The sequence below is a fragment of the Ursus americanus genome, chromosome 23, assembly GCF_024610735.1.
Source record: "Ursus americanus isolate L20-20 chromosome 23, mUrsAme1.1.p, whole genome shotgun sequence".
NCBI classification, from domain to species: domain Eukaryota; kingdom Metazoa; phylum Chordata; class Mammalia; order Carnivora; family Ursidae; genus Ursus; species Ursus americanus.
This window is the reverse complement of record NC_142149.1, coordinates 32,515,286-32,542,019: the sequence shown is the minus strand read 5'-3', so window position 1 is coordinate 32,542,019 and position 26,734 is coordinate 32,515,286. Positions and strand designations below refer to the sequence as shown.

At 35.1% G+C, this 26,734-nt stretch overlaps 1 protein-coding gene and 1 pseudogene across 2 annotated transcripts in view; both read right to left on the bottom strand.

Moving 5' to 3' along the window:
* Positions 1–26,734, bottom strand: part of VMP1 (vacuole membrane protein 1) — a 128,675-nt gene that overhangs the window by 46,689 nt on the left and 55,252 nt on the right. For both annotated transcript variants that reach the window (XM_045773743.2, XM_087854563.1), the window contains exon 7: positions 18,797–18,928. In XM_045773743.2, the coding sequence (XP_045629699.1) occupies positions 18,797–18,928 (132 nt within the window). The remainder of the gene's footprint in view (positions 1–18,796; positions 18,929–26,734) is intronic.
* LOC148107977 (transmembrane protein 256 pseudogene) lies at positions 18,937–26,730 on the bottom strand (annotated as a pseudogene).

The following is a 26,734-nucleotide window of genomic DNA, read 5'->3' as shown; positions in this document are numbered from 1 at the left end:
TTCTATATGTGATAAGGGGTTAATATCCAAAATATATAAGGACTCCTACAACTCAACAGGAAAAGAATCTGATTAAAAAATGGGCAGATTATCTGAATAGATATATTTTCCAAAGACAACCTATTGATAGTCAACAGGTATGTGAAAAGGTATTCAACATCGCTAATTATCAGAAAAATGCAAATCAAAACCCCAATGAGATATCACTTCATAAATGTTAGAAAGCCTATTATCTTTTTTTTTTTTTTAAAGTAGGCTCTACACCCAACATGGGGCTCAAACTCATGTCCCTGAGATCAAGTGTCACATGCTCTACCAACTAAGCCAACCAGGTGCCCAGAAAGCCTATTATCAAGAAGACAAAAGATATTAAGTGTTGGTGAGGATGTGGTGAAGAGGAAACCCATATGCACTGTTTAGGGGAATGTAAATTAGAGGAAACCCATATGCACTGTTTAGGGGAATGAAAGTATAGCCAGTATGGCGAGTCCTCAAAAATTAAAAATAGAACAATGATATGATCCAGCAATTCCACTTCCAGGTGTTAATCCAAAAGAAACAACCAGTATCTCAAAAAAATATCTGCATCCCCCAAGTTTACTGTAGCATTATTTATAATAGCCAAGACACAGAAACAACCTAAGTGTCCACTGATGGATGAATAAAGAAAATGTGGGAAATACACACACATACATACACACACACACACACACACACACACCCTGAAATATTATTCAGCTATTAAAAAAGAAGGGAATCCTCCCATGTGCAACAACACAGATGGACCCTGAAGTTGTTGTGTTAAATGAAATAAGACAGAGAAAGAGAAGTACCGTATAATCTTATCTATATGTGGAATATTTTTAAAACCCCAAAGTAACAGATACAGAGGGGGGAGGAGTAGTAGGTGATGGTGGTGAAATGATGCCAGCTTTCAGTTATAAGATAAATAAATTCTGGGGATGTATACTGCATGGGGACAAAGTTAACAATACTGTATTATGTATATGAAAATTGCTAAGTTGCTAAGAGAGTAGATCCTGAAAGTTCTCATCACAAGAAAAAAAACTGTAACTATAAATGGTGATGGATATTAACTAAACTTATTGTGGTAATCATCTTGCAACATATATGTATATCAAATCATTATGTTGTACACCTAAAATGAACACAGTTTTACACGCCAATTATATTTCAATTTTTTAAAAGAGAATTCAGTAGATAAAATGAAAAAATGAAACAAGGGACTAATGGTACAACTGTTTCATAGATGTGGCAAAAATCAAGACTGAAAATGACAAATATAAGAAATCTGTGTACTCCAGTGTGTAATGAGCAAACAATTGTCCTGTCTTCTTCATATCCCATCCAGTACACTAATTTTTTAGAGAATGAAAGATAATGATTGTAAAAACAATACTGGATTATCTAGCTAGAATTTCTATTGCTTGCTTCGGTTACTATCTAAAACTGGGACTATGGTTTCCTTTTCTCTGGCACATTAAAAATAAATTAGAAGAATATAAAATAAAAACCATCTTTTCCCCTTTAAAAAAAAAGAAATTATATATAAAATATATCTCACATCAATCAAAATCAATGAAAACTGAACACAAGCAAAGAGGATCTGTGTATTCTTTGAAACAGTAAGAAATACTTATTTTGGCAACTAGCTAAGTAAATAAGTACTGAAAAACTAGGTCTTCCAGAAGTCTAAAAAGAAAATTCAGTTTTTATTCCTGTTCATATTCATATATTTCTACTACTTAGGGCACATTTATTAGACTGCAAATTTAATGTGTGTATATGGGAGGGGGATAGTAATTGGTAGGAAAAGCAAAATGAGATGATGAATGACTCAGGAAACCCACAATGCAAGGGAGAACAAGAAAAACAGAAAAGATGAGAAAAGTACTTAGAGAAACAATACAAACACTAGTATTACAGATCTCATGTGACATCAAAATGATACAGCACTGATTATACTGTCTTTAAAGTTTCTTGAGCCACAGTTTCTTCAGCTTTTCTATAAAATGGTGATAATAGTATCTATCACCATGATAAATAAGAGATAAAACTGATTATGGGAAAAATTATAGACCAAAGTTAAATTACGCAGTAACTGTCAAAAGATTAAAAAAAAACACCAAAAGCCAATGAAATAAAGTATCTTGTCAGAATTCTTAGTTGACATTATGATGAGCTCAGTTCTAGTGCAATCTTTCCAACTAAGGGGATAAGCGGTTTTTGTTTTGTTCTGTTTTTAATTACAAAAAGAGAAAAGCAACATGTTAATATCAAGGAAGGAAGAGGGCTGTAAAGCAGGAAGAAGGGAAGGAAGGAAATGCAGTAAGAATTGAAAATTTATCAACTCTGTCTTGTAATGCCACCAATTAGTTTACCAAATCCTCCTTCATAAGAGGTAGCAATGGATAAGATTACTACTCCCAGGGGCACTTGGTTGGCTCAGTGGGTAGAACACACAACTCTTGATCTCGTGGTCGTGAGTTCGAGCCCCACATTAGGAGTAGAGATTATTTAAAAATAAAATCTTTAAAAAAAAAAAAGAGTACTCCTGAATGCTAGTTTTTGTGTGTGTGTTTTTTAAGATTTTATTTATTTATTTGACAGAGAGAGAGACAGCCAGCGAGAGAGGGAACACAAGCAGGGGGAGTGGGAGAGGAAGAAGCAGGCTCCCAAGAGGAGCCCGATGCGGGGCTCAATCCCAGGACTCTGGGATCACGCCCTGAGCCGAAGGCAGATGCTTAACAACTGAGCCACCCAGGTGCCCCATGAATGCTAGTTCTTAACATATTGTCTCCAGAAAATAAGAGGTAATTCTTAAGTTATTTAACCTATAAAGGTTATCTCACTATGATTACTAATCTTAAAATTCATAATCTGTTAGAAAATATCTCATGAGTAGTCTAAGAGGAAAGATGAGATGGAAGAAGTAAGGTTTCAGGAGGCTTTCTCAGGGGCTGATCATCAGCATTTGTTAACATTGTTAGATAAAAAGCAGAGAAGTAGTTTTAGAAGTTCAGATAAGCACACAGTACTTTTTTCTTCCTTTACATAGTTCAATCAAATTAAAATTGACCAGTATCTGCTGCTTCCTTTTCCTCTATTTCTTTCTCCCTGCTTACGTTTGTTTTGAAAGAAGCCATATGGGGGCGCCTGGGTGGCACAGCGGTTAAGCGTCTGACTTCAGCTCAGGGCGTGATCCCGGCGTTATGGGATCGAGCCCCACATCAGGCTCCTCTGCTATGAGCCTGCTTCTTCCTCTCCCACTCCCCCTGCTGTGTTCCCTCTCTCGCTGGCTGTCTCCATCTCTGTTGAATGAATAAATAAATAAAATCTTAAAAAAAAAAAAAGGAAAGAAGCCATATGGAATATTACTCAGCCATAAAAAAGAATGAAATTGGGACGACTGGGTGGCTCAGTTGGTTAAGCATCTACCTTTGGCTCAGGTCATGATCCCAGGGTCCTGGCATCGAGTCCCCCATTGGGGTCCTTGCTTGATGGGGAGTCTTCTTCTCCCTTTGCCTGCTGCTTCCCCTGCTTGTGCTTGCTTGCTCTCTCACTCACTCTGACATATGAATAAATAAATTCCTTTTTAAAAATTTTTATTTTTTGGGGGGGGGGAGAGAGAAAGAAGGACAGAGCATGTGCACAAGCAGGAGGAGCGGCAGGCAGAGGGAATGAGAGAAGCAGGCTCCCCCCTAAGCAGGGAGCCCAATGCGGGACTCGATCCCAGGACCCTGGGATCTGACCCGAGCTGAAGGCAGATGCTCAACCGACTGAGCCACCCAGGCGCCCCAAATAAATAAATTCTTAAAAAAAAAAAAAAAGAATGAAATCTTGCTATTTGCAATGGCATGGATGGAGCTAGAGAGTATTATGCTAAGTGAAGTAAGTCAGAGAAAGACAAATATGATTTCACTCATGTGTGGAATTGATCAAGCAAATGAGCAAGGGGGGGGGAAAGATAGGCAAATCAAGAAACGGACTATAGAGAACAAACTGATGGTTACCAGACTGGAGAGGTGCGGGGAGATGGGTTAAATAGATGAAGGGGATTAAGGAGTGCACCTGTGGTGATGAGCACCAGGTGCTGAATCACTACATTGTATACCTGAAACTAATATTACACTGTGTGTTAACTAACTGGAATTTAAATAAAAACTTGAGGGGCACCTGGGTGGCTTAGTTGGTTGGGCAAATGACTCTTGATTTTAGCTCAGGTCATGATCTCAGGGTTGTGAGACTGAGCCCCATTTAAGGTTCTGTGCTCAGCGGGAATCTACTTGAGATTCTCTCCTCTGCTCCTTCCCCTGGCTCAGAGTCACCTGGTCTGTCTTCTCTCAAAAATAAAAAAAAATTTAAAAAAAAAATAAATAAATAAAAAAGGTGGTGCCTGACAAGCTTCGTCAGAAGAGTATGCTACTCTTGATCTCAGAGTCGTGGGTTCAAGCCCGACACTGGGCGTAGAGATTACTAAAAAATAAATAAGTAAACTTAAAAAAAAAAAAAAAAAAACACCAAACCATATGGTATTTCTTAGGAAGGCAGGCAGGCATCCATTCTTATCAGTGCCTGCCTAGACTCTATCTGAACTAAAAACAGACTCTGAAGTCCAAGAAGAACAACAGTGCTCTAGACACTCAGGGAAAATGTCTGAGTATGCAAGACTTACTAGAAATGACACATTATACAAGTCATGCATTTTTCTTTTCTTCTCTCTTTTTCCAGTCTGAAGTCAGTATCTCCTCATGTGATTGCCTCATGTCTCACCAGAAAGGGTATTTACCAAGTCTTAGTTTGATGCTGGGATGGAAAATCACCCTTCATTTTTAGCACTTTATAATTGATTCTATTTTGGTTACAAGTAATTAATGAATAATGTTTATTTCCAAATTCAAACTGGAATTGAGAAAACAAAAAGCATATGACGATCTGCTATGTATGTAAGACAACAATACTAGGCTGTGGGTGGAAAAAAGTAAAAGTAGCTGAGATGAACTTCACTTAAATATCCAAAGCTATGAAAACAAAGTCAGTATGGAATTTACAAAACTATCAGGGACAGGAAACTTAAGAGACTGAAAACAAAGAATAAAGATAAATGGGATCTTCTCTATTATAAGACATGTAAATAGTGGGATTCTTTCCTAAGATAGAATCAATTTTGCTTAACAAATTTATAAATGGTCCTGGCAAAAGGAGCAAAGAGCTTAAGTTCCAAATTTACAGCTGAAATTAAAATTGTAAAGAAATGCCAAATTCATGACAATAAATTGAAAGATCATATGAACTTGAGCAAAAAGAAATGCAATAGTGTAGACCATAGTAAGATAACACATTTAGGGAAAAATTATTTAAAGATAAAATGATGGGTTATAAGAGTTTTACATTATGAACAAAGAAAAGGGAACTGGGAGTAGTCTCCCAAGTAAACGGTTTATTGAAGTAAACAATTTATTAAAAACATCAGCAAAATGCACTGGCAAAAGGACAACAGTTGTAGAAATCTGTAAAAAACACAAGTGTAGCAATGCCCTTAGAAAATCATGTGCAGATCTGATAACTTCATGTTAGGAAAGATATAAAAGAATTAGATATAAAAAGAACCATGAAAAAAAAGGGGGGGGATCAAAGACTTTCAAGGGCTGTTAGATATAAAAAGTAAATGATTACTTTCTCTAGAAAGTCTGAAAAGGGAACCAACTGAAATCTATACAGTTATGAAAAGAGGAAAGAGGAAGTGTTAAAAAAAAATCTTATAATGCTAGAATGAGGGTGGCACCCTGTATAAATGTGAGAGAGGCAAATTTAAAAACAACAAATGGCAGTACTGCTTTAATAAAAGGCTGAGCTTACTTAAGTCTCTACCTCAAGAAGCAGTCAACACACAAATCTTTAGAAGTTCTGATCAATTAATTGATGCAGACCTATATCAGGGAAGGAGACAGAGAAGTCTGGAGTACATGCATACTTTTGAGGGGAGCACTGATTAATTATCATGCCCTCTTCCTGTTATCCTAGTGCTTGAGTTTAAAAGCATAACAGTCAGGTTTTTACATTTCCAAGACAGGAAAACGGGAAGAACACTCCACCAGGAGAATTTCCTTAAATACTCAATAAGAGAGAACTACAGATCTATTATGACAAACCAAACACCTTGGCTAATTAGAAACAAAAACATCTTTTGGGGGGCATCTGGGTGGCTCAGTCAGTTAAGCATCTGCTTTCAGCTCAGGTCCTGATCTAGGATCAAGCCCCCAGGCAGGATCCCAACTCAGTGGGGAGTCTGCTACTCCCTCTCCCTCTGCTCCTCCCCCGTGCTTGTGCTTACACACTTGGGTGCACGTGCACGCTCGTGCTCTCTCTCTCATGCTCACTCTCAAATAAATAAAATCTTTTTAAAAAGCACCTTTTGTAATAGGAAATGAGCATAATAGTTATTATACTGTCCACGTCTTGCATTAAACTCTGATCTTGGACCAAGACTCCTGGGTGCACTAGGCAGGTGTAACAGAGGGTGGGTTTGTATGCCTATGTTACTGATTTGCAAACTCATGAGCAAAACCACAGCATACATAGTCTGTTGGTCCACGTTTCAATGAAAGGGGCCTTTCCAAAGGCATTTTACAAAAGGTGTTTGAAACATAACCTGAAAAAACTCTTTAAGTTAGTTTAACAAAGGTAACCTAATGCCTACCAAATACAATTTTTTCCCCATATCCGTAAACAGGTGTGCAAATGAAAAGAACAAAGCAGACATAAAACAAAACTATATTCTACTCCAATATCCAAAGCAAACTAACAAGAAAAATCTTAAACATTTATTACCTACTGTGCTTTCCTAATGACTAGGCTACATTAACCTTTTATTTTCATTTTAAAATCTAGATTCAATTACAACTGCTCCTTCATCAAAAGAAAATTTTTTTCTATTTTAATTTTACCATTGAGAGTTAGTGAGCATTGCTACAATATAACAATTTTAAACTTCCACTATCATGTATTCTTTCCTGTGAGGAATAACTAGCTCAAAATTTTCTATCATTTGTTTTCTCTAAATTTATTTTGTTACCAAAAAGGTAAGCAGAATAAAAATGATTTTTAGGAGGTTGGATTTAAATGTATTCATTAGGGGCGCCTGGGTGGCATAGCGGTTAAGCGTCTGCCTTCGGCTCAGGGCGTGATCCCGGCGATCTGGGATCGAGTCCCACATCAGGCTCTTCTGCTATGAGCCTGCTTCTTCCTCTCCCACTCCCCTGGTGTGTTCCCTCTCTCGCTGGCTGTCTCTATCTCTGTTGAATAAATAAATAAAATTAAAAAAAAATAAATGTATTCATTAAATTTATTTTTATAAGAAAAGTCTGGCTGAGATGACATAGTTAAATACAGAATTGCACATGTAAAAATAAATGGATTCAGGAATGCACAATGAGTAGGTAACTTTCCCAGTGGCCATTCATTCAGCAGCTTGCATAAAGCTGCAACTCCTGTTCAGTTAGTTAGTTAATACTACTACAAAAATGGGTTAAAGAAATAGAGAAGACTCAGAAAACAAATAAGGACTAAAAGTTTGGGAGTGGGGTGGTGAAAAAAGAGTTCAAAATAAAGTTTCCTGAGAAAGCAAATAAAATGAGGCATGAAGAATTCCACAATAAAACATGCTAAGTGTGTGTGCTCAGAAACTACAACTATAGAACTATTTCAAGGGCTACCTTTTCTCGTTGAGCCCAATGCAAGTGACCTTTGTGTACCAAAGCTAAATGTGCTAGCAGTGGCAATATCCTGCAACAGAATCCTTCAAAAGAGACCACTTAAAATTGCTTAATCTTGATGGTACTTTGTGGTAAAATCATGAGCCAGCCTGAAAGAAGATCTAGCAGGCCTGTCTTTTCAAAAACTAAACGTTGTTGGGTGTGGTTGATTCTGAAAAGAGAAACTACAGTGAACCCTGGTAGCTCTGACACGCCTTTAAACAATAAAGAAATGTGTTTAACATGTGTCTCTCTACTGTTCATTATGGTAAAGTTGATCAGTTTAACCCCTTGCAAACAGGGAAAAGATCGTGCGAGCAGGAAGCTTTTCTGTGGAAGTCCTGACGCAACACAAACCATAGCAGTTACTGCAAAGCTTAATGCAAACCCTCTAGAGTCCACGTTGACAAATTCTTTAACAAGCCCTGTGGTTACAGGGAAGCTGGTTTCACTCTGACTCACTCCTACTCAAACAGTTTACTGGAAATGAAGGGGAGGGGGAATTTTCAGAGAAGTCATGTGATGGCCAGACAAACCACAGCCAGTAAAGGTTCGACAGAGTCAAAAACAGGTCCCAGCAACAACTGACACCCAGTGTGTTCAACTGGCACTAAAGTGTACGAAAATAGTTGGGTTTCAGATCATCCACACCACGAACTCTTTCATAAATCTCTGTATGTAAAGGCACAGATAGTTCACAGGGGGAAAAACCAGCAGGCATTGATACGGTATGGGCAACTGCAAACACTTCTTAGGAAAATGTACGTAACAGAGAATCGCATCAAAGGAATGTTAAAGCACTTTAGCGAGGTATAAATAATCATTATTAAATGCTTTCCCAAAGTCTCTAAACTCGAATGTTCAAACACATATTCTATCAGTACCAAAAGAATGTCAAAAGAACCTTTAATTATCATCTTGCACTTTAGGGGATGTTCACTGGGTAATCTAATCTACTGCATGAAGAGAAACATACCAGCCATAAGAATGAGAACAACCATTACAACTGATGAACTTTTCTTATGTGTTTTCACTAAAAAAAATAATGTAAATAACTTGAAATTTCTGAAAAGGAAAGGATCTTATTAATCTACAAAAAAAGGTTTTTGGGCCTTAAATATATTTAATACCGACTACAGTAAGATAAAAAGATATTAGCATTTAAACTTAATTTGGGGGTTTAGCTTCAATAAATCAAATTAAGTCACAAATATTAATCAATTTAGATACTGAAGTCCTAAACAGAAGCTAAAAACATGCTCCCTTAAAATAAGATTAAATCCAGAAGTTATAAAATCGAAATAATAAAATCGACTTTGAGGAAAGCCTAAGATGATGTACAGACTCATGACTTATACTCAACAGAAAAACAAGCTAATCAATATAATAATGGAGGGAAAAACTGCATTCTCTTAACAGATAAGGTTTTAAGAAAATTAAATTTCTTACTTCTGCCTTAATTCTCAATTTCCTATAAGAATAGTAAGAAACAGTAAATTTCACACAGTCAGCAACCTAATATTTTGTGCAAAAGAATCCAAGTAGCTAGGTCACTTGAACAGATGGTGTTTAGGAAAGCAAACTTATTCAAACCATATTCTTCCAAGTAAATATGTATAACATTCCTGCTCTATTGTGTAAGCTTTAAACACAAAAATACCACAACCACCCCCATGCTCCCATTTCCCATTGCTTCAATAATACTGGCCGCTCTACTCTTTTATGATACATCAAGTGAATAGGTTACTTTATTTTTCAAACTTTTTTATTCCTAATGTTTCTAATTTTCCTCTTTTCTTTGGCTATGCAGCCTACAGAATAAACAAGTTGCCACAAGAAACTTCATTTGTTTCTAAAATATGGAATTTTATAACTCTTCTTTTATTTAATGTGAATTTAAAAATTACAAGTCATTTAACTACTGACGTTTCCTATACATTATCTTCAAGCCTTGTTCTCAGATGACTATTAAACTCAAAGATGCAGAACAATTCAGTCTTTCTTATATAAAATGATCTGTGTTCACTGTAGTTTACATTTCACTTTGCAGTAGAGTGAGACTATTAAGTGAACATGTTTCATGTAATGTACATTTTCTCTCTTGATATTTCTTAGTTTATTCAAAGTATCTACCACATGAGTAGTATGTGCAAGACCAGGCAGGTGTTGTTGCAAATAATTTTTGTGGTCTCCTCTCGAGGAGTTTATAGACTCCCAGGAGAGATAAGAAAAGTCCATAAGTAGTTTTATTTTTTAAAAATACTTTTAATTTTTATTTTATACTATTTTTTAGAAGGAAACTCTATCCCCAGTGTAGGGCTTGAGCTCACCACCCTGAGATCAAGAGTCACATGCTTTACCGACTGAGCTAGCCAGGTACCTCAGAAAGTCCATAAATAGTTTTAAATGAAGGTAGAAAATGACACAAGAAAGTTATAGCAAGGAACAATTTCTGGGGATTAGGAAGATTTTTGAGCAGCAAAGTTTCATGACTAGAGGTATTTTTTCAGGAAGTTATTTTTGTTGCTTTGTTCAGGAAAAGACTGAGGGGAAAAAAAACTAGTAAAGAGGAGACCTATTAGGAAGTCACTGGAAATGTTCAGGGAAGAGACGGTAAAGATCTGAACCAAAGAGGGCAGATATGAAGATATTAAGAAGGTAGAGTCAACAGGCCTTGAAGAATGACTGGATATGGGAAGCAAAGAGGGAGTCAGATGACTCAGTTTTGATTGTGATTACGAGGATGGTGACATCATTAACAGATCTCAGGAACAAAGAAGAGAAAGAATATCATAAAGAGAACAATTAAACCTTACATGAGGGGTGCCTGGGTGGCTCAGTCAGTTAAGCGTCTGACTCTTGATTTTGGCTCAGGTCATGATCTCAGGGTCATGAGAGAGAGCCCCACGTTGGACTCCCCACTCAGCACAGAGTCTGCTTGAGATTCTCTCCCTCTGCCCCTCCCTCTGCTTACACGTGCACGCACTCTCTAAATAAATAAAATCATTAAAAAAAAAAACAACCCTGCATGAAATAGTCCATCAAGCACATAAAACAGCTATCTAGACTTGTATTTTAGAAATTATGCTAGAATAGTTCAAGGTCATAGGAAGCTACATTTATTCATGTCTACCTCCCACAGACATTTAGTGAAAACATGATAGAAAGCCAAGAACAAAAGGAAGTCAGTTTAGTGGAAAAATACTGCCTAATCTCAGTACTGTACTCACGAAAATGAGGTACCATAAAGAATCCGAATTCAAATAAATGTATTAATAATCTCTTATTCTCCTCAAAATATCTATGGTACCAAATCCAACCATTAGTCAAAACTAGAATTTAAGCAAATACTTGGCTGTAAACTTGCTACCTAGTAACAATTTCCTAGTAAAAGCATATACACCCTTTATCCTAGTTGGAGAGCACATGATAAAGCAACAAAAGCCAAGTATTTTTTTCACTCTTCCTGCTGATAAACTTATTCTATCAAAGGGTTTTACCTAAACGAATAAAAAACACATTTTCTACCCCAGGCTCAGGCAATCTTAAAATTTAAATACCCACTCATATTACTCATTTTACTTAATTTCCTGTTTTAGCTACAGTTGATCCAACTTTTCTATATTTTAGTGCTCCTATCAAATTGGGGGTTTTACAGAATGCATGTATCTGTGCTGGAAATTCCAGCACCAAAGTCAGATAAACTTTTGAATCCTTGTGAAACTGAATACTATAAAAACTTTTAAATCACAATCACTAAGATATAACTAAAAGATGCCAGTAAAGTTATAGCTTATCAAACAAATACAAATATAGTATCTTTTTATATACAAATAACTATTTATAAAAATGTAACATCCAATTTATAACAATAAAGTGTAAGACAAAACTAACATATTGATATCACTGGGAAAATGTTGGAATGACAAATAAATAGCTAGTTACCTAAAGGTGAGAAAGTTAGATTTCTACATTATATGATAGATAAAAACATTTTAGTAAATATTTAAAGATAAGAGTCAAACCATAAATATACTAAAAGGAAGTATGATTGATTATTCACTACATAATTGTAAAGGTTCAGGAAGATAATTTGAGACATTACTCCAGAAGGGAAAGTCTAAGATACTAGAATTTTTAAAAAAGTAAACTTGTATTCAAGAAGTAAAACATAATAAAAACACACAATAAACAATGTGGAAAAAACAGCAGAAGCACATGACAAAAGAGATCTCCTTAAAAATGTCAATCAATAAGAAAGTGAGAAATATACTAAATATAAAAAATGGGTAAATGAACGAGTTAGATGAAGTTTTTTTTTTCTTTCTTTTTTTGTTTACCTGTATTTTCAACATGTTATTAAACATACTTTGTAACCAGAAAGAAAGTTGTTATAAAAGGCAAAGATATAGAAAATATTTGATGACACTGAAAAACATTCATAGGATGCTTTTATATTCAAAACAAGTCACAAAGCAATATATACAATTCACTCTTATAGATGCTTATAGAAAAACTGAAGGATAGAGGAATTGTTTTTAAATACACACATAAATTTTCCACAGTGAACTGTGTCACTTCGTAATAACGCAATTTTAAAAATCAGTATCAAATGCCTATGACATACACGTGAAAAAGGAACTTCAGACTAATGTTTATGGTATGATTCTAGTTTTTATTTTTAAAAGTTATATATGCAAAGAAAACAGTCTAGAATGTGGTGATTATTATCCCACTCTGGGAAGTAGGTATGAGGGCTTTCACTTTTTACTTTTACTACTTCTGGATTTTTTCAATCCTATTACTTTAAGCACTTATGTAATTTTAAAATATGCAAATTTAGAAAATAACAGACGCGAAGAGCCTAAAACAAATGTTACTGAAAAGATAAAAAATACTTTTAAGATCACTATTTACAAATAAAATGACAAAAAATCTTTGTAAATTGTTATAGATTTATTTGCATAGTGAATACCTTAAAAACAAAAACAAGAATGTGTCACAAAAATGAATCAAAACAGCTGAGGTATAATGGATCTTACTTGGACATAGTAATGGTCCACAGTGTTAGCAAGAACAAACAAAAACAAGAACTTATTTTTGCTAAGCCACAGTTAGAAACTCTTCTTTGAATAATGAATTAAAACATTAGTACTCTCTCAGATAATTTATAATGTGGAAAACTGGCAACAGTCCCCCCCAACTATTCTACCCCCACCCCTATAACCGCAAAATAAATAAACAAAAGTTATAAACATCACACAACCCCTTGTCTAAATCTGGGAAAAAGTATACAGAGATAAATATACCCACATATGCTAAAATCTGTAATAAGCCACAAAATTGATGAAAACTGGTAAAAAAAAACAAAACAAAACAATGAAAGGCCATAAAGAAAGAAAAATCAAATCAAATATAGGAGAAAGAAAAAAATTTTAAATTGGTTCTTCACTTTTTATTGTATTAACCTAGAGGAAAATGTTGCTATGTTGTAGTACAGTAAGCAGAGTACTACTAATCTTGATGTCAGAAAATTAGGCTGGGTGCTGGCTCTGAGATTCACTGGCTGTGCGTTCCTGAATGTGCTTCCTGTCCAAATCAGGAAAAATATCCCTACTTCAGAGTTGTACTGCGGCCCTTCATTTAAAGGGCCTTATACATAGTTTTATTGATCTCAGAAAGAAAATCAATAGTTGTCAGGGATGAATTAGTCTTTCATCATATTATTTCACTTAATTATTTTCTAGTTTGACTGCATAATTGGTTGACAGTACATATAACTGCAATTCTGGGTAAAAATTTTAAATGAAATGTTAATAAAGAATATATAATTTCTGATTAAAGGACATGAAACAGAATGCCCACATTCTGCTTACTTGATCTTTCAATATAAGCAGATATAAAATAAGGGAATTAGAAATATATAGTTTATCCTAAAACAGTGATTGTAATTACTGGCTTTACAGGATGAAAGCAGCTAAACCTCATAACTATCAGAAGTATTGTGTGCAGGCTGGTTTCCACGACTCAAAACAAACAAAGCAGAATTAGAGAAGATCCAGTCAAAAAGTAACTAAAATAATCAGGGCCATAACAGATGAACAAAAAAAGAGCTTGCCCTAATGGTAGGAAAAGATTCAAGTATGTTCAAGACTCAAAAGTCTTCAAGAGCTCAAATCATACGTACAAAATGAAGCATAATCTACTTCATCAAATTCTAGAAGATCTGAGTTTTTAAGAGGTTGAGCTTTTAGATGGTAACAAGTTTACAGAATGCATTATTTATAATCCTAGAATCAAAAACTTGCAAAGAATGAAATGAGTCATTCAGTTAGTATTTTACACAATGCAGGAAGTGCTACGCATGGATCCATGAAAGGTATCACAGAAAGAGATAAGGCATTCATTCTTTTTGAAACAGCAATTCCATTTCTACACAATTAAAACTGATAGGCAGTTGGGTTTTTTGCTTTTGTTTTGTTTCAATATTAAGCCATTGTGGGCCTCAGAAAACGTCTACCGACTGATTCTAAGACAAAGTTTACCTCTGTAGTTTTTCAGCATGACTATATCCTCTTGCCACAGGTGAGACAACTTTTGGATATGTGACAAGTTCATCATTTCCCCCTTTCAAGGAAATAGGTCTAAATTCTTTTCAACACCCTCTTACATTATATAAATTCAAGATCATTTACCATCCCATTCCCCTCCTATAAAGAAATTCTGGTTTGTCAATGTTCTATTCTATTAAAAATGATATCACAGAAAGGTTCCCACTTCAAGATAGCTTGTGGTAGGTTAGAGATGGCTGCAAATTCCTGCTTACTCCTCTCACCGGGAGGTAGGCTCTAATTTGCCTCTTTGAATTTGGGCTAGCTTTAGCGACTTACTTAGCCAACAAAATGTGGCAGAGTAACTGGAATTTCTGAGGTTACATCATAAGAAACCTTGCATCTTCCACCTAAATTCGTTCTGAACACGTTTTTGGAACTCAGATGCCATGATAAGAGGAAGCCCAAGAATCTCCATGAAGAGTAACTTGAGGTCCCAAACTAACAGTCCAGCTGAACTCCCAAGCCAACAGCCAGAATCAATTTGTCATAAACCATCTTGAAAGTAAATTCTCCAATTAACAGTCAAGCCATTTTGAGTAAATTTCATATATGTGAGCACTATAAATGTTTTTGTTTTAAACCAGTAAATACTGAGGTAGTTTATTACTCAAAAACAGATAGCTGGAATACCTCCTATCTTAATAATAACCCCCCAAAATTAAAAGTAGAAACACGAACTCTGTCTTTGATGAAATGAGCATTAATGAAGACAAGGAAAGATGGAAAAAAAGATTATACCTGAGAACCTACAGTGAAGGATATGGAAGAGAAGCAAAGTGGATCTGCATTATAGAACTCCAAAAAGTACCTTCAGCCGAACTGCAGAAGAGGCTGGGGTAGGGCCAAAACCAAGGAGAATGTATGTTATTTTTCTTTTTTTTTAAGATTTTATTTATTTATTTGACAGAGAGAGACAGCCAGTGAGAGAGGGAAGACAAGCAGGGGGAGTGGGAGAGGAAGAGGCAGGCTCCTAGCGGAGGAGCCCAATGTGGGGCTCAATCCCAGGACCCTGGGATCACGCCCTGAGCCAAAGGCAGACGCTTAACGACTGTGCCACTCAGGCACCCCTGTATGTTATTTTTTAAGATTAACTTACTTTAGAGAGAGAGAGCATGAGTGGGGAGAGGGACAGAAGGAAAGAGAGAGGGAGAGAACTAGACTCCTCACTGAGTGCAGAGCCTGACACAGGGCTCGATCTCACGACCCTGAGATCATGACCTGAGCCAAAATCAAGAGTCAGCCTAACTGACTGAGCCACCCAGGTTTCCCGAGGAGACTGTATAAGAAGTAGACTCCTAGGTCCCACCCCTACTTAGCACCCATAAAAGACATCAAGTATAGTCTCTAGACAAAGTGAACCAAAGGTTCTGGGCTCAGGACATGGTTATGCAGGTATCCACAGTCTGAACATTAAGTGAGTTAAACGGTAAATCTGTATGAAGAGGAGTCAGGATGGCATTAGCTCCATCAATACCAACACCATAGGTCTGAAGACAACTGAGCAATGACTTCCAAATTCTAAGTTAAAAAAATGATTTTCAACTTGGAATACTACATTCAGGTAACTGATTGTGAATGAAGGACAAAGCATTTTCAGAATTTCCATCTACTCATTCTTTTTCAGGAAGCTACGGTAGAATGTATTCAACCAAAATGAAGGAATAAAACAAGAAAGAAGAAAACAGGGCCACCTGGCTGGCTCAGTCAGTAGAGTATGCAACTCTTAATCTTAGTGTAGTTGAGTTTGAGCCCCATGTTGGGGGGTAGAGATTACTAAAAAAAATAAAAACAAACAAACAAAAACGAAAGAAGAGATCCAAATGGAAAAAGAAGCAATTATGCAGAGGGAATCCAAGAGAATACAGTCCAGACTGCAGTGCAGGGTCGGGTGTTGGGGGGGAGCTCCTGAGTGAGGACTCCCAAGAAAGAAAATAGAATTGATGCTATCTTACAGGTGTTACCAAGTGGAAAGTGATAATAGAAAGGTGTTTTACAGAGCTGGTAGAAGGGACAGAAGAGATTGAAAAAACTATGCAAATGAAAAAACATTAATTCCAAAACAAAAATTAAAAAAAAAAAAAAAGGAAAACAACGACAGTATATTAGTTGACTTAACAGAGAACAATACTTATACCTACTTGGCATCCAATCCACAGCATAAAAATTTAAAACTACAAGCATCCTAGACTTATTCTACTTTAGCTTGTTGATTTTATATAGATGAAAAAAGGAGTTTTTGAGATGTTAAATGACATACATTAGCCCTGCCACAATTCCAGATTATTAGTTGTTGCTACTGAAATACTCAGTCATTTAGTCTATGGATGGACATGGTTTCAGTAGTTGAAATAATGATGCCGGCATTCTGAGTTCTGGTTCTAGCTCTACTTCTAAGTGTGTAAAATTAGGGAGGTAACAACTTCTAGATCTGAAGTTTTCTATATTATTAGAAGAACAGTACCTTTCCATACTACTTTAGTTAACACAAGGGTCAAATTAGATACCGGGTTTTAAAAAGCATTAAAAATAGTTAAAAAGTTGTTTATATTAGTAACAATTATTAGCATTAATATAAGCATTATGATGTGAGGAGAAGAGACATAGTATCTGGTTGATAGATAAGACAAAGCAAATACCAAGGCCAACTTGTCTCTTTCCACACAGAGCAGATGCTCATAGCTCTCTGATTCATTTGTTTTATATTTGGTCATTTGGCTATTCTATATTCATATTTGAAAGTTTTGCTTTCAATTAAAAACTGTAACTATCCTTAGTGCATTTCCACTTAAAAATGCCTTTTTAAAAAGCCCATCTGTCATTAAAATACATGTTTTCTGGGGAGTCTGGGTGGCTCAGCCAGTTAAGCGTCTGCCTTCAGCTCAGGTCATGACATCAGGGTCCTGGGATCAAGCCTGTGTCAGGCTCTCTGCTAGGCTGGGAGCCTGCTTCTCCCTCTCCATCTGCTGCTCCCCTTGCTTGTGCTTTCTCACTCACTCTCTCTCTCATATAAAGAAAATCTTTACATATATATATATATGTGTATATCTTTACATATATATATATGTGTATATATATATATATTTAATTTTTTAATGTGTATATCTTTATATATATATATATGTGTGTGTGTATATATATATATATATATATATATATATATATATATATATATTAATTTTTTTTTCTTCCCCCTTCAGGGTAATGGTTTTTTGAGTCTCAGATTCCACTGAGAAGAAAACTATGAACTCACTTCTCATAAAAATGTGTGTATGCTTATGTGGGCACATGCACTTACAAACACAAAACAATAAGACAATTTTTCAAAGAATTTCATTTCATAGGTTAATAAACAAATCTGGGAAGGGAAATGTATTTTCTATATAATCTCTCAAAAATCTCTCTTTTATATCTTTTTTATTTTTGTCTATGTTGATTTCTACTGTCATTCCTAAGATGGAGACTCAATCAGTTAATAATATTCTTAGGAATTTTCCTGCAAAGAATAAAACACCTATTTTATAACATTAAGATACAGGTTGATATATAGTTTATACTCGGGTATAAAGGCCTCAGCCTCCCCCTGCCCCCCCAACACTGTTAAAGGATAAGTTTATTGTAATTGTCCTCTCTTTCTTTAAAAAAAAAGTTTATATACATGTATAAATACATATATATATTATGTGTGTGTGTGTATATATATATGTATGTGTATATATATATTTAAAGTAAACTCCACGCCCAATGTGGGGCTCAAACTGATGAGGCAGAGATCAAGAAAAACACGCTCTACTGAGCCTGCCAGGTGCCCCAAAAACCCTCTTTTTTTTTTCTTTTTTTAAAGTAATCTCTACCCTCAATGTGGGGCTCAAACTCATGACCCTGAGATCAAGAGTTTCATGTTCTATCAACTGAGCTGACCAGGTACCCTTGTAATTGTCCTTTCTTAATTAGGAGCTCCCAAATAATTTCCACTAAACATGGTAAACTATTTTGACGTTATTCTCAAAAATTTATTCAGAAGTTCGACTATTTGGGACTCACAGCCTGACTCACCTATTTGCCCCCCTTATTTAGTTAGTGGTCTGCTTGGTAATACTTAAAAACGCATAATGGACAAAGAAATGTTTCGGCTCCTTAACTTCACTGGCAACAAAAATTTACCCTTGTTTCTGGCCAGGTGTTTCAGCTTAGTCTGAGTTGTCTCGTGGACTTTCTGTATCTCTCTATTCTAAAATCAAGATTATAATCACTTTTCTATTTCAGCTTTTCAATATTCTATCCCAAACCATGTATTTTTTATTTTTACGCTGGCAGTTTTCTTCTTTAAAGTAACTATTAACAATTTCACCTTAGCCATACTTCTTTAAGGATAATTAAAGTATTCTGTTTTTTTCCTACTGTTCTTACCTGTGCAGTCTCTGCGTGTTCCAGCATTTCTTCGAACTCCTGATATTCTTCATCATCTGGTTCAGCACCTGAGAGGCGAGCTGCCCTGGCCATGAAATATGGAGGTAGCTCTCCAATTGCTGTACCGATACCCTATGTGCAAAACCAAATACTCACATCAGATTCTGTTCCCAACACAGTGACACTAAACAGAGCAAATCTATATTTTTCTACATCATCAAAAGCATGTTAAGATGTATGTGTTAGGGAGGAAAGCATATACTACATAATCAAAAGAACGTAAGTGTGAATCCTGGCCCTAATACTGACCTATGCAATGCCAGGCAAGATGATATAAACTCTTAGACAATACCTGGCGTGTTGCAGATAGGAAATTAGTGTTAGTTCTCTAGCATCTCTACTTATACTGTTATTTTGCCAGTTTTTTTCCCCTTTTCAAATTTTCAAATGATTTGGTAATGAGTATTCACCAGTAGAACTGTCAGATAAAATACTAAAAAAAATTTTTTTCTAGGAAATCTTCTGGTATTTAGGGTGTTGCTTTAATCTCAATACAACTTTATTTTGTGCAGAGTTAAACCTTTCAACAATTTGTGGTCAGGAAGCCCCTTGAAAACTCAACATTAGGATGGATAAATTTTCACCACAGGAAAAATGTTTATTTCCTCAGGACATTGAGTGACTCACGTTTCAGTCACTTTGTGGATTCTTGTTTTTGAAGAGAATTTTTTTTTCAATCAATTTAGGACATAAGGATGAAAACAAAGATAAGAGAATCAGGAACTTGATTTGGACTTAAAATGCTTAAATACAAAATAATAATGTAAAAGGTACAGAGTCTCCAGGAAGATTCTCAACTTTGAACCATCCTTCTCTGCCTTGAGTCATAGTGAATGAAAAAGCTTTGGTAATTCTCAGAAAAAATTTTAGGTCTTTCTATTCACTCTGTACTATGACTTTGTCAGCAAATGCCTTGAAAAGAATCCCCAAGGAACGTTATCAAATTCAAACATTTTGTGTTCACAGTGTTATATTCCGATGTGTGGAATCAACAATCTCCAAATGAAACTGCATTAACCACATGTGAAACAAGAGTTCTGAAAAAGAATATACTTAAGTGCCAGAAGAATCAGGCTATACTTAGAGAACACAGAGAAGAAAGTGAGGAGAGACTATACAACGAAGGATATATGAATAAAACACAAATCATATTTTGCTAAACAAAAAAAGTGAACATTAGTCAACTTCAGAGGATATCAGAGAACCAATTTATTATTTAAAAAACAGGTAAAAGAAAGGAAAGAATCCATTACTTATCCTGTCTTATCTACATGAAAGATATCTCAGAGTAGACAAATTGGTGAAAAGGAGGTTTCTCTTTATAAAAATATTCTAGTCAATAACTAAAGGAAAAAATGATGTGATTGGAATACCCCCAGTTTATAACCCCTAATAAAATAATGGAGTTGTACAACAATGGTGCTAATATCACAAAAAGAAAGACGATCAGACATTATTATACTTTGTGATACAAATACACAAGACTATGAAGTGTATTCTTGTCAAAAAAAGTTTTTTTCAAGACTCTCAATCTAACTATCAAATCAAAAGAAACACAGAGAACAGAGAAACATATTTGAACTACCCTCACTGGGATACAATCAGTAAAATCCAGACTGTGGAAAACTATATTTGACAAACAACACAGTTTCAACAACAAATACATTTGAAACAAAAAACAAGGAAATAAACGCAATCAGAAAAATCTGAACATTAATGGGGTAACTGACTTGAAAAGACTATTCCTAATTTCTCTTAGGTGTGATAATGTTTTTATGTCCTAAGACTGATACATTTACAGATGAAATGTGGTGTGTTATATAGGATAGCTTCAAGATAATTGACAACCAAGTGAAAAGGATGTAGATAAATCATATTAGTGAGGAATTAATATTAGCTGAGGTTGGGTGATAATACAGTAAATTAATTATATAATTCTCTATCCTTAAATTTTTTCCCATTACAAAAAATGGGAAGAAAAATTAATTGCAACATTTTATTCAAAACATGAACTTCTCTTAAAACTTTACTGTTAACTCAAATGTTCAATAGTTCTGAAAGCAATCACATGATTCAAACTCATGACAAGTTTCCTTAAAGCTAAAAAGGAAGTAATAATGGATTGAAATGAAATCAAGAGTTACATACTATCTTATACTTGGTTGACCATATTTATTGTTACGGTTTAATTCTGCTCATGTTTTCCCACATTATCAAGAAACAGGAACGATGATCACGAGTCAATACTCTGTTTTTTACGTAAATAAATAAAAGAAATATAGTCATCCAGACAGGTCCTCCAAAACACATTATATTCTAGACATAAAAGTTTATTTAGTCATTTTTCTCAAATTAGATACTGAAGTCCCATAATCTCATGATTCTTACAAAACAATTTTATAATTCTTGCAAAATCAAAACAAAAAAACCAAAACAGAACTATGGAACACTAAAAACTGTCAGCCTAGGTTTAATTAAGGGGAAGAAATAACTGGCTTCCTTATTGCAAAACAAAGAGACAAGTGGTTTTTAGTCAAGCAATAATTCAGAAAGCTCTTCTAAAAACCATGTGGTCCATATCAATTGATTACCCTGAAGTCCCTGCTTCTTGAATTGGAGAAGAGTTTAACATGCACAAAATATGCAAAACCAAGATGGAAATATCTTCCTGAAGTGTCATTTTTTTTAAAGATTTTATTTATTTATTTGAGATAGAGAGTGATCGAGACAGCAGGAGCAGGAGAGCAGAGGGAGAGGGAGAAGCGGGCTCCCCGCTGAGAGTTTCCCAATGTGGGGTACCATCCCAGGACCCTGGGATCAAAACTGAGCCACCCAGGCTCCCCTGCAGTGTCAATTTTATTCAAAGATTTGGGGGAGGAGAAAAATCCTGAATTTTCACGCTTTTAAAAAGTTCTGTCCAGTGGATTCACAAGCAAATCAGCAGCATTTTGCTTTTCCATGTTGGGAATCTTAAGTTTAATCGTAAAAATCTAGAAAGCAGAAATTTTTATATATGCGGACTCTCAGAAATTACAGTTTTGTATTATTTGTGTATTAATACTTTTTTAAAACAAAGTCATTTTTCTATTACATATTCCAATGACAAACATAAATCAGAGGTTAAAAGCAGAAGTTAGTATACACAACTAATGAATCATCGAGCCTTACATCGAAAACCAGGGATGTACTGTATGGTGACTAACATAATATAATAAAAAATCATTATAAAAAAAAAAAAAGCACATTTGCAAACCACTGCAATACAATAAAAATACATTATTTTTTAAACTATTAAAAAAATTAAAAAAAAATAAAAGCAGAAGTTAGGAGGGTAAGCTTGAAACCATTGAGAAATTCAGGGCTCTTACAGCAATTAAAAAAAAAAAAAGAATTATACAATTCTAGTAGAATTATCAAGACTGTTTTGTAAATAAGAGAAAATTTGCTTCCAGTTTCCCTTAGGTCATTTTTAAAATGGCTTCAGGAAGGAATGAATAGGACATGAAGGAATGAACAGGATACAACACGGACAAAACCTGAACACACTATGCTAAGTGAAATAAGCCCGACATAGAAAAACAAATGTTCTAGGATTCCATTTATATGGGGTGTCTAGATTAGACACTCAAAGAGGCAGAAAGTAGAATAGAGATTATCCCCCCACTCTCTCTAAAATAAATAAATCTTTAAAAAAAAAACCAGTTAAAATGGTAAAACCGATTATGTATATATTACCACAATAAACACTCTCTAACCATAAACACCCTCTAACCTTAAAGGTGATGCTCTTTATCTAAAAGTCAACACACATGCTCTTTTCTTCCCTGCCCTGCTGTCCCGCTTTACTCCTTATGACTCTTAGACCGGAACTGAAACACTGCTTCTTCATGGAAATCTTCCCTGAATCACAAATTAGGGAAAATTTTTGTGTTATACAGATTTCTCCTTCATATTTATATATATATAATTTCCCCATGATATTTACTTATACATTTTTTTCACGATAATTATCCCTCACTAGAATGTAAAGCTCCATGAGGGTAGAGACTGTTCGTTTTGCTCACTCTGAATTGCCAGTGCTTGGATACAAAACAACTGTTATTGGAATTCATGAGTGAAAAAAATCTGTGAAGCCGTGCATTGGTGGTACAGCCAAATTGTGGAAGATCAAAAGATGCAAATGAAAAATATTAACAATGATCAACAATATCAAACAATTCATTTTAGCATGCTCCAAAGACCCAAATGACCAAGTTGAAACTGAGGGTAACCCTGGTCTTTATGTTATAACTGAAAGTACTTTGTATTTTAATGATTTTACTGATTCAATACATTTATAATGATAGTGAAGTCTGTAAAGATATTTTACTTTGCTAAGTACAATAAGTTTTTAATCAAACAAGACATTCTCTTGAAAAAACATATGGATTTGAACACAAATGGGACCACATCTGTGAAAGGGTAAACTATAAGAATCAAGGCCAACACATTCTAAATTAAGTTTCTCAACCTCAGTAGCATGGACATTTTATGACTGTATTCCATTTAACCATTTAAAAATATAAAACTAAGTGGCATTAATTGCATTCACGATACTGTGCAGCCATCATCACTATCTATTTCCAATATTTTTCATCACCCAAATGGAAATTCTGCACCTATTAAGCATTAACTTCTCATTCCCCACGACTCTGGTAACTTCGAATGTACTTCTTGTCTCTATGAATTTGACTCTTCTAGACAATTCACATAAGTGGAATCATACAATATCTGTCTTTCTATGTAATGACTTATTTCATTTAACATAATGTTTTCAAGGTTAATCCATATTGTGGCATGAATCAGAACTTCATTCCTTTTTATGGATGAATACTATTCCATTCTATGTATATACTACATTTTTCCCCCCATCCCTGCTCCAACTCTCAAAGAAGTACCCAGAAGTCAAATGCAAGGAAGCTCAAAGAGCCAAGGCTAGCCAGCCCAAGATTTGGAGGCTCCCTCCTACAGGGGCTAGAGTCTGGACCCTGGGGTCTCCACACAGAGTCTAGTAGTAAAAGCTGGTGCAGAATAAGGTGGTTCCCAGAGGCTAGCAATAACCCAGCCCAGAGGGACTTTTTGCAATGGGGGCACCCCTAAGAGAGTGAGGCTGTATAGGAAATGGTGTTTGTTGGTCTTGTCAAAGAGCTCTTTCCTGTAGGCATTCGGAAATGGCACCGTGCACCCCACCCCATAGGAGACCAAGCCTAAGGCCCCAGCTCTGGACAAGACGCCAAAGCAGTGGAAAGCAGCCCATGGCCTGACCATGGCAGTGGATGGTCACCTACATTTTGTTTACCCATTTATCTGCTGAGGGACACCCGGTTGTTTCCACCTTTCTGAAAATATGAATAATGCAGCTGACCAGTGAAGTACAAGTATCTATATTTATACCTGAGTTCCGGTTTTCAGTTCTTTGTTGGTATTTACATAGGAGTGGAATTAGAGGAGGGCCATACGGTAATTTTATGTTTAAGTTTTTGAAAATCCACAAAACTCTTTTCTCTAGCAGCTGAATCACTTTACGTTCTCACCAACAATCTACAAGAATTTCAATTTCTCCACATCCTAACACTTGTTGTTTTCTTTTTAAAAAAACAACAGCCGTCCTAGTGTGTATAAAGGGATATTTCCTTATGGTTTGGATTTGCACTTCCCCTATGACTAAATGATGTTGAGAATCTGTGCACTTACTGGCCATTTGTATAATCTTCTTTGGAGAAAGGTCCATTCAAGTTCGTTGCCCATTTTTTAATTGGGTTGTTTGTCTTTTGTTGTTGAGTTGTAGAAGTTCTTCAAACATTCTGAATATTAAACCTTTATCAGATACATGATTCATGAACATCTCCTCCCATTCTGTGGGTTATCTTTCCACTCTCTTATTTGTGTTCTTTGATGTATAAGAGATTTTAATTTTAGTGAAGTTCAATTTATCTATTTTTTTTCTTGTTGCCTAATGCTTTTGATGTCATATTTAAGAAACCACTGCCAAATCCAGCATCATGCAGATTTGTCTCTACATTTGTCTAAGAGTTTTATAATTTTAGTTCATAAGTTTAGGTCTTTGATGCATTTTGAGTTAATTTTTACATAAGGCATAAGATAAGGGTCCAAATTCATTCTTTTGCATGTGAATATTGTTTTCCCAGCACCTTCTGTTGGAAGGAGTATCCATATAAATGTTGAGAACAAAAGGAACCAATTTAAACATAACTTGATATGTGCTGTACTTTATACATGTCACATCATTTCAGAAAAGGAAATACGAGGAGCACTCAGCCAATTAATCAGTATTGATTGACATTCTTGTACTATGTGCAAAGCCTAATTAATGCTGATTGCTGTGAGGGTAATAAATTTAAGGTACATAGTCTATATTTTTTAGGAGCTTAAAATTTATTTGGGAAAGTAAGACACTACATCAGCCAAGTTAACTAATTTAAGGTATGCATGGAGCCAGGCCAAACGAGCACTTCAGACAATATGAACTATAGGAGTTGGAGGAGGCAATTATCACTGCCAGCTGCAATGGAAGTTTTTCTTTGTTGGCATTAGTGTTAATCCATCCATGTAAATCATTTATCAAAGAACAAAAGCAAAACTGAAAACCAAAATCTATATACATGGTCTCTTTCTAGCATGTTCCAAGTATCTTGTTATTTTAATAATATTTTTCATCAAAAGACTAATGTGATCCAATTTATAAAACATATGCAACCAGTACAATGAATTTGTTTCCAGTGTTTATAAAAGAGTAGCAGGAAATATGACAATTTTTCCTGTCTTTCATATTCAACAAATTCAATATATGGCATTTCCCTTATAATTCTTTTAAAATACAACATACTACGTTATAGTATATATACTGTAACACACAAATAACTTACACTAAAAACAAAGACAATAGTTTGGGAAAAAAAAACACACCCAACATACTTGCTAACGTTTAAACAAATGTATGTGAAAACTCTGCCTCTTCTGTGGGTATGATATTCATGCTCATTTTAGTTAAGACTTTTAAGTGATCTGTTCCATAGGTTTTATTTCATAAGACACTGCTAGGGGAAAAAAGTTACAGGGAACATACAACTTAATGAGTCCAAATGATAAAAAATATTTAAATGATAACAGAAAGTCTTTAGCAAAGGAACTATTCCTCAATGATACACACACACCTGAATGAATTTGGCATTATGAAAAAAAAAAGAATGCTTTGTATAGATTAAAATAATCTGCCACTGAACATATAGTCCGAAAGCTTCCCAAAATACACTTAAGCAAACCATAAAAAGAATAAGTGGTACAAATGAAAGTAAGATCACCACAGACAACCATATCGTCTGATACCTCCACTACAGTAAAGTTTGGTTTATTAAGAAATATCTGACCTTACTTCAGTACTATCAACAACTCAGAAAATGAAATAAGCCCTCTAAGAATAAACACAGTATCTGAATATAGGAGAGAGACATATAATGTTTACTAATCTGGGTCTGATATATAACCACTTGCTATGTGTTTATCAAATTTATAAACATTGGTAAAATTTTGCAAAGTAGTACAGTTGCATTATCTGTACTCCTTTTCCCTCCTGTTGTCTACTTGGCATCCATTGCTTTGTGGTACCTATGGCTTCATGCCTTCCTTCTGAATGTCATTCATGAATAGGGAAAACTCTAAAGGGTTTCTCTTACTTGGAAGCAGATAACTGGTAACTTCATGAATTAATTATCTACTGACTTGCTAGATAGATATATATTTGGACTCAATTTCAATGAAGTACAACAAAGTATCAAGACAGTGAGGTTAATTTTAGACAAAGATGAAAACGGATGTCTT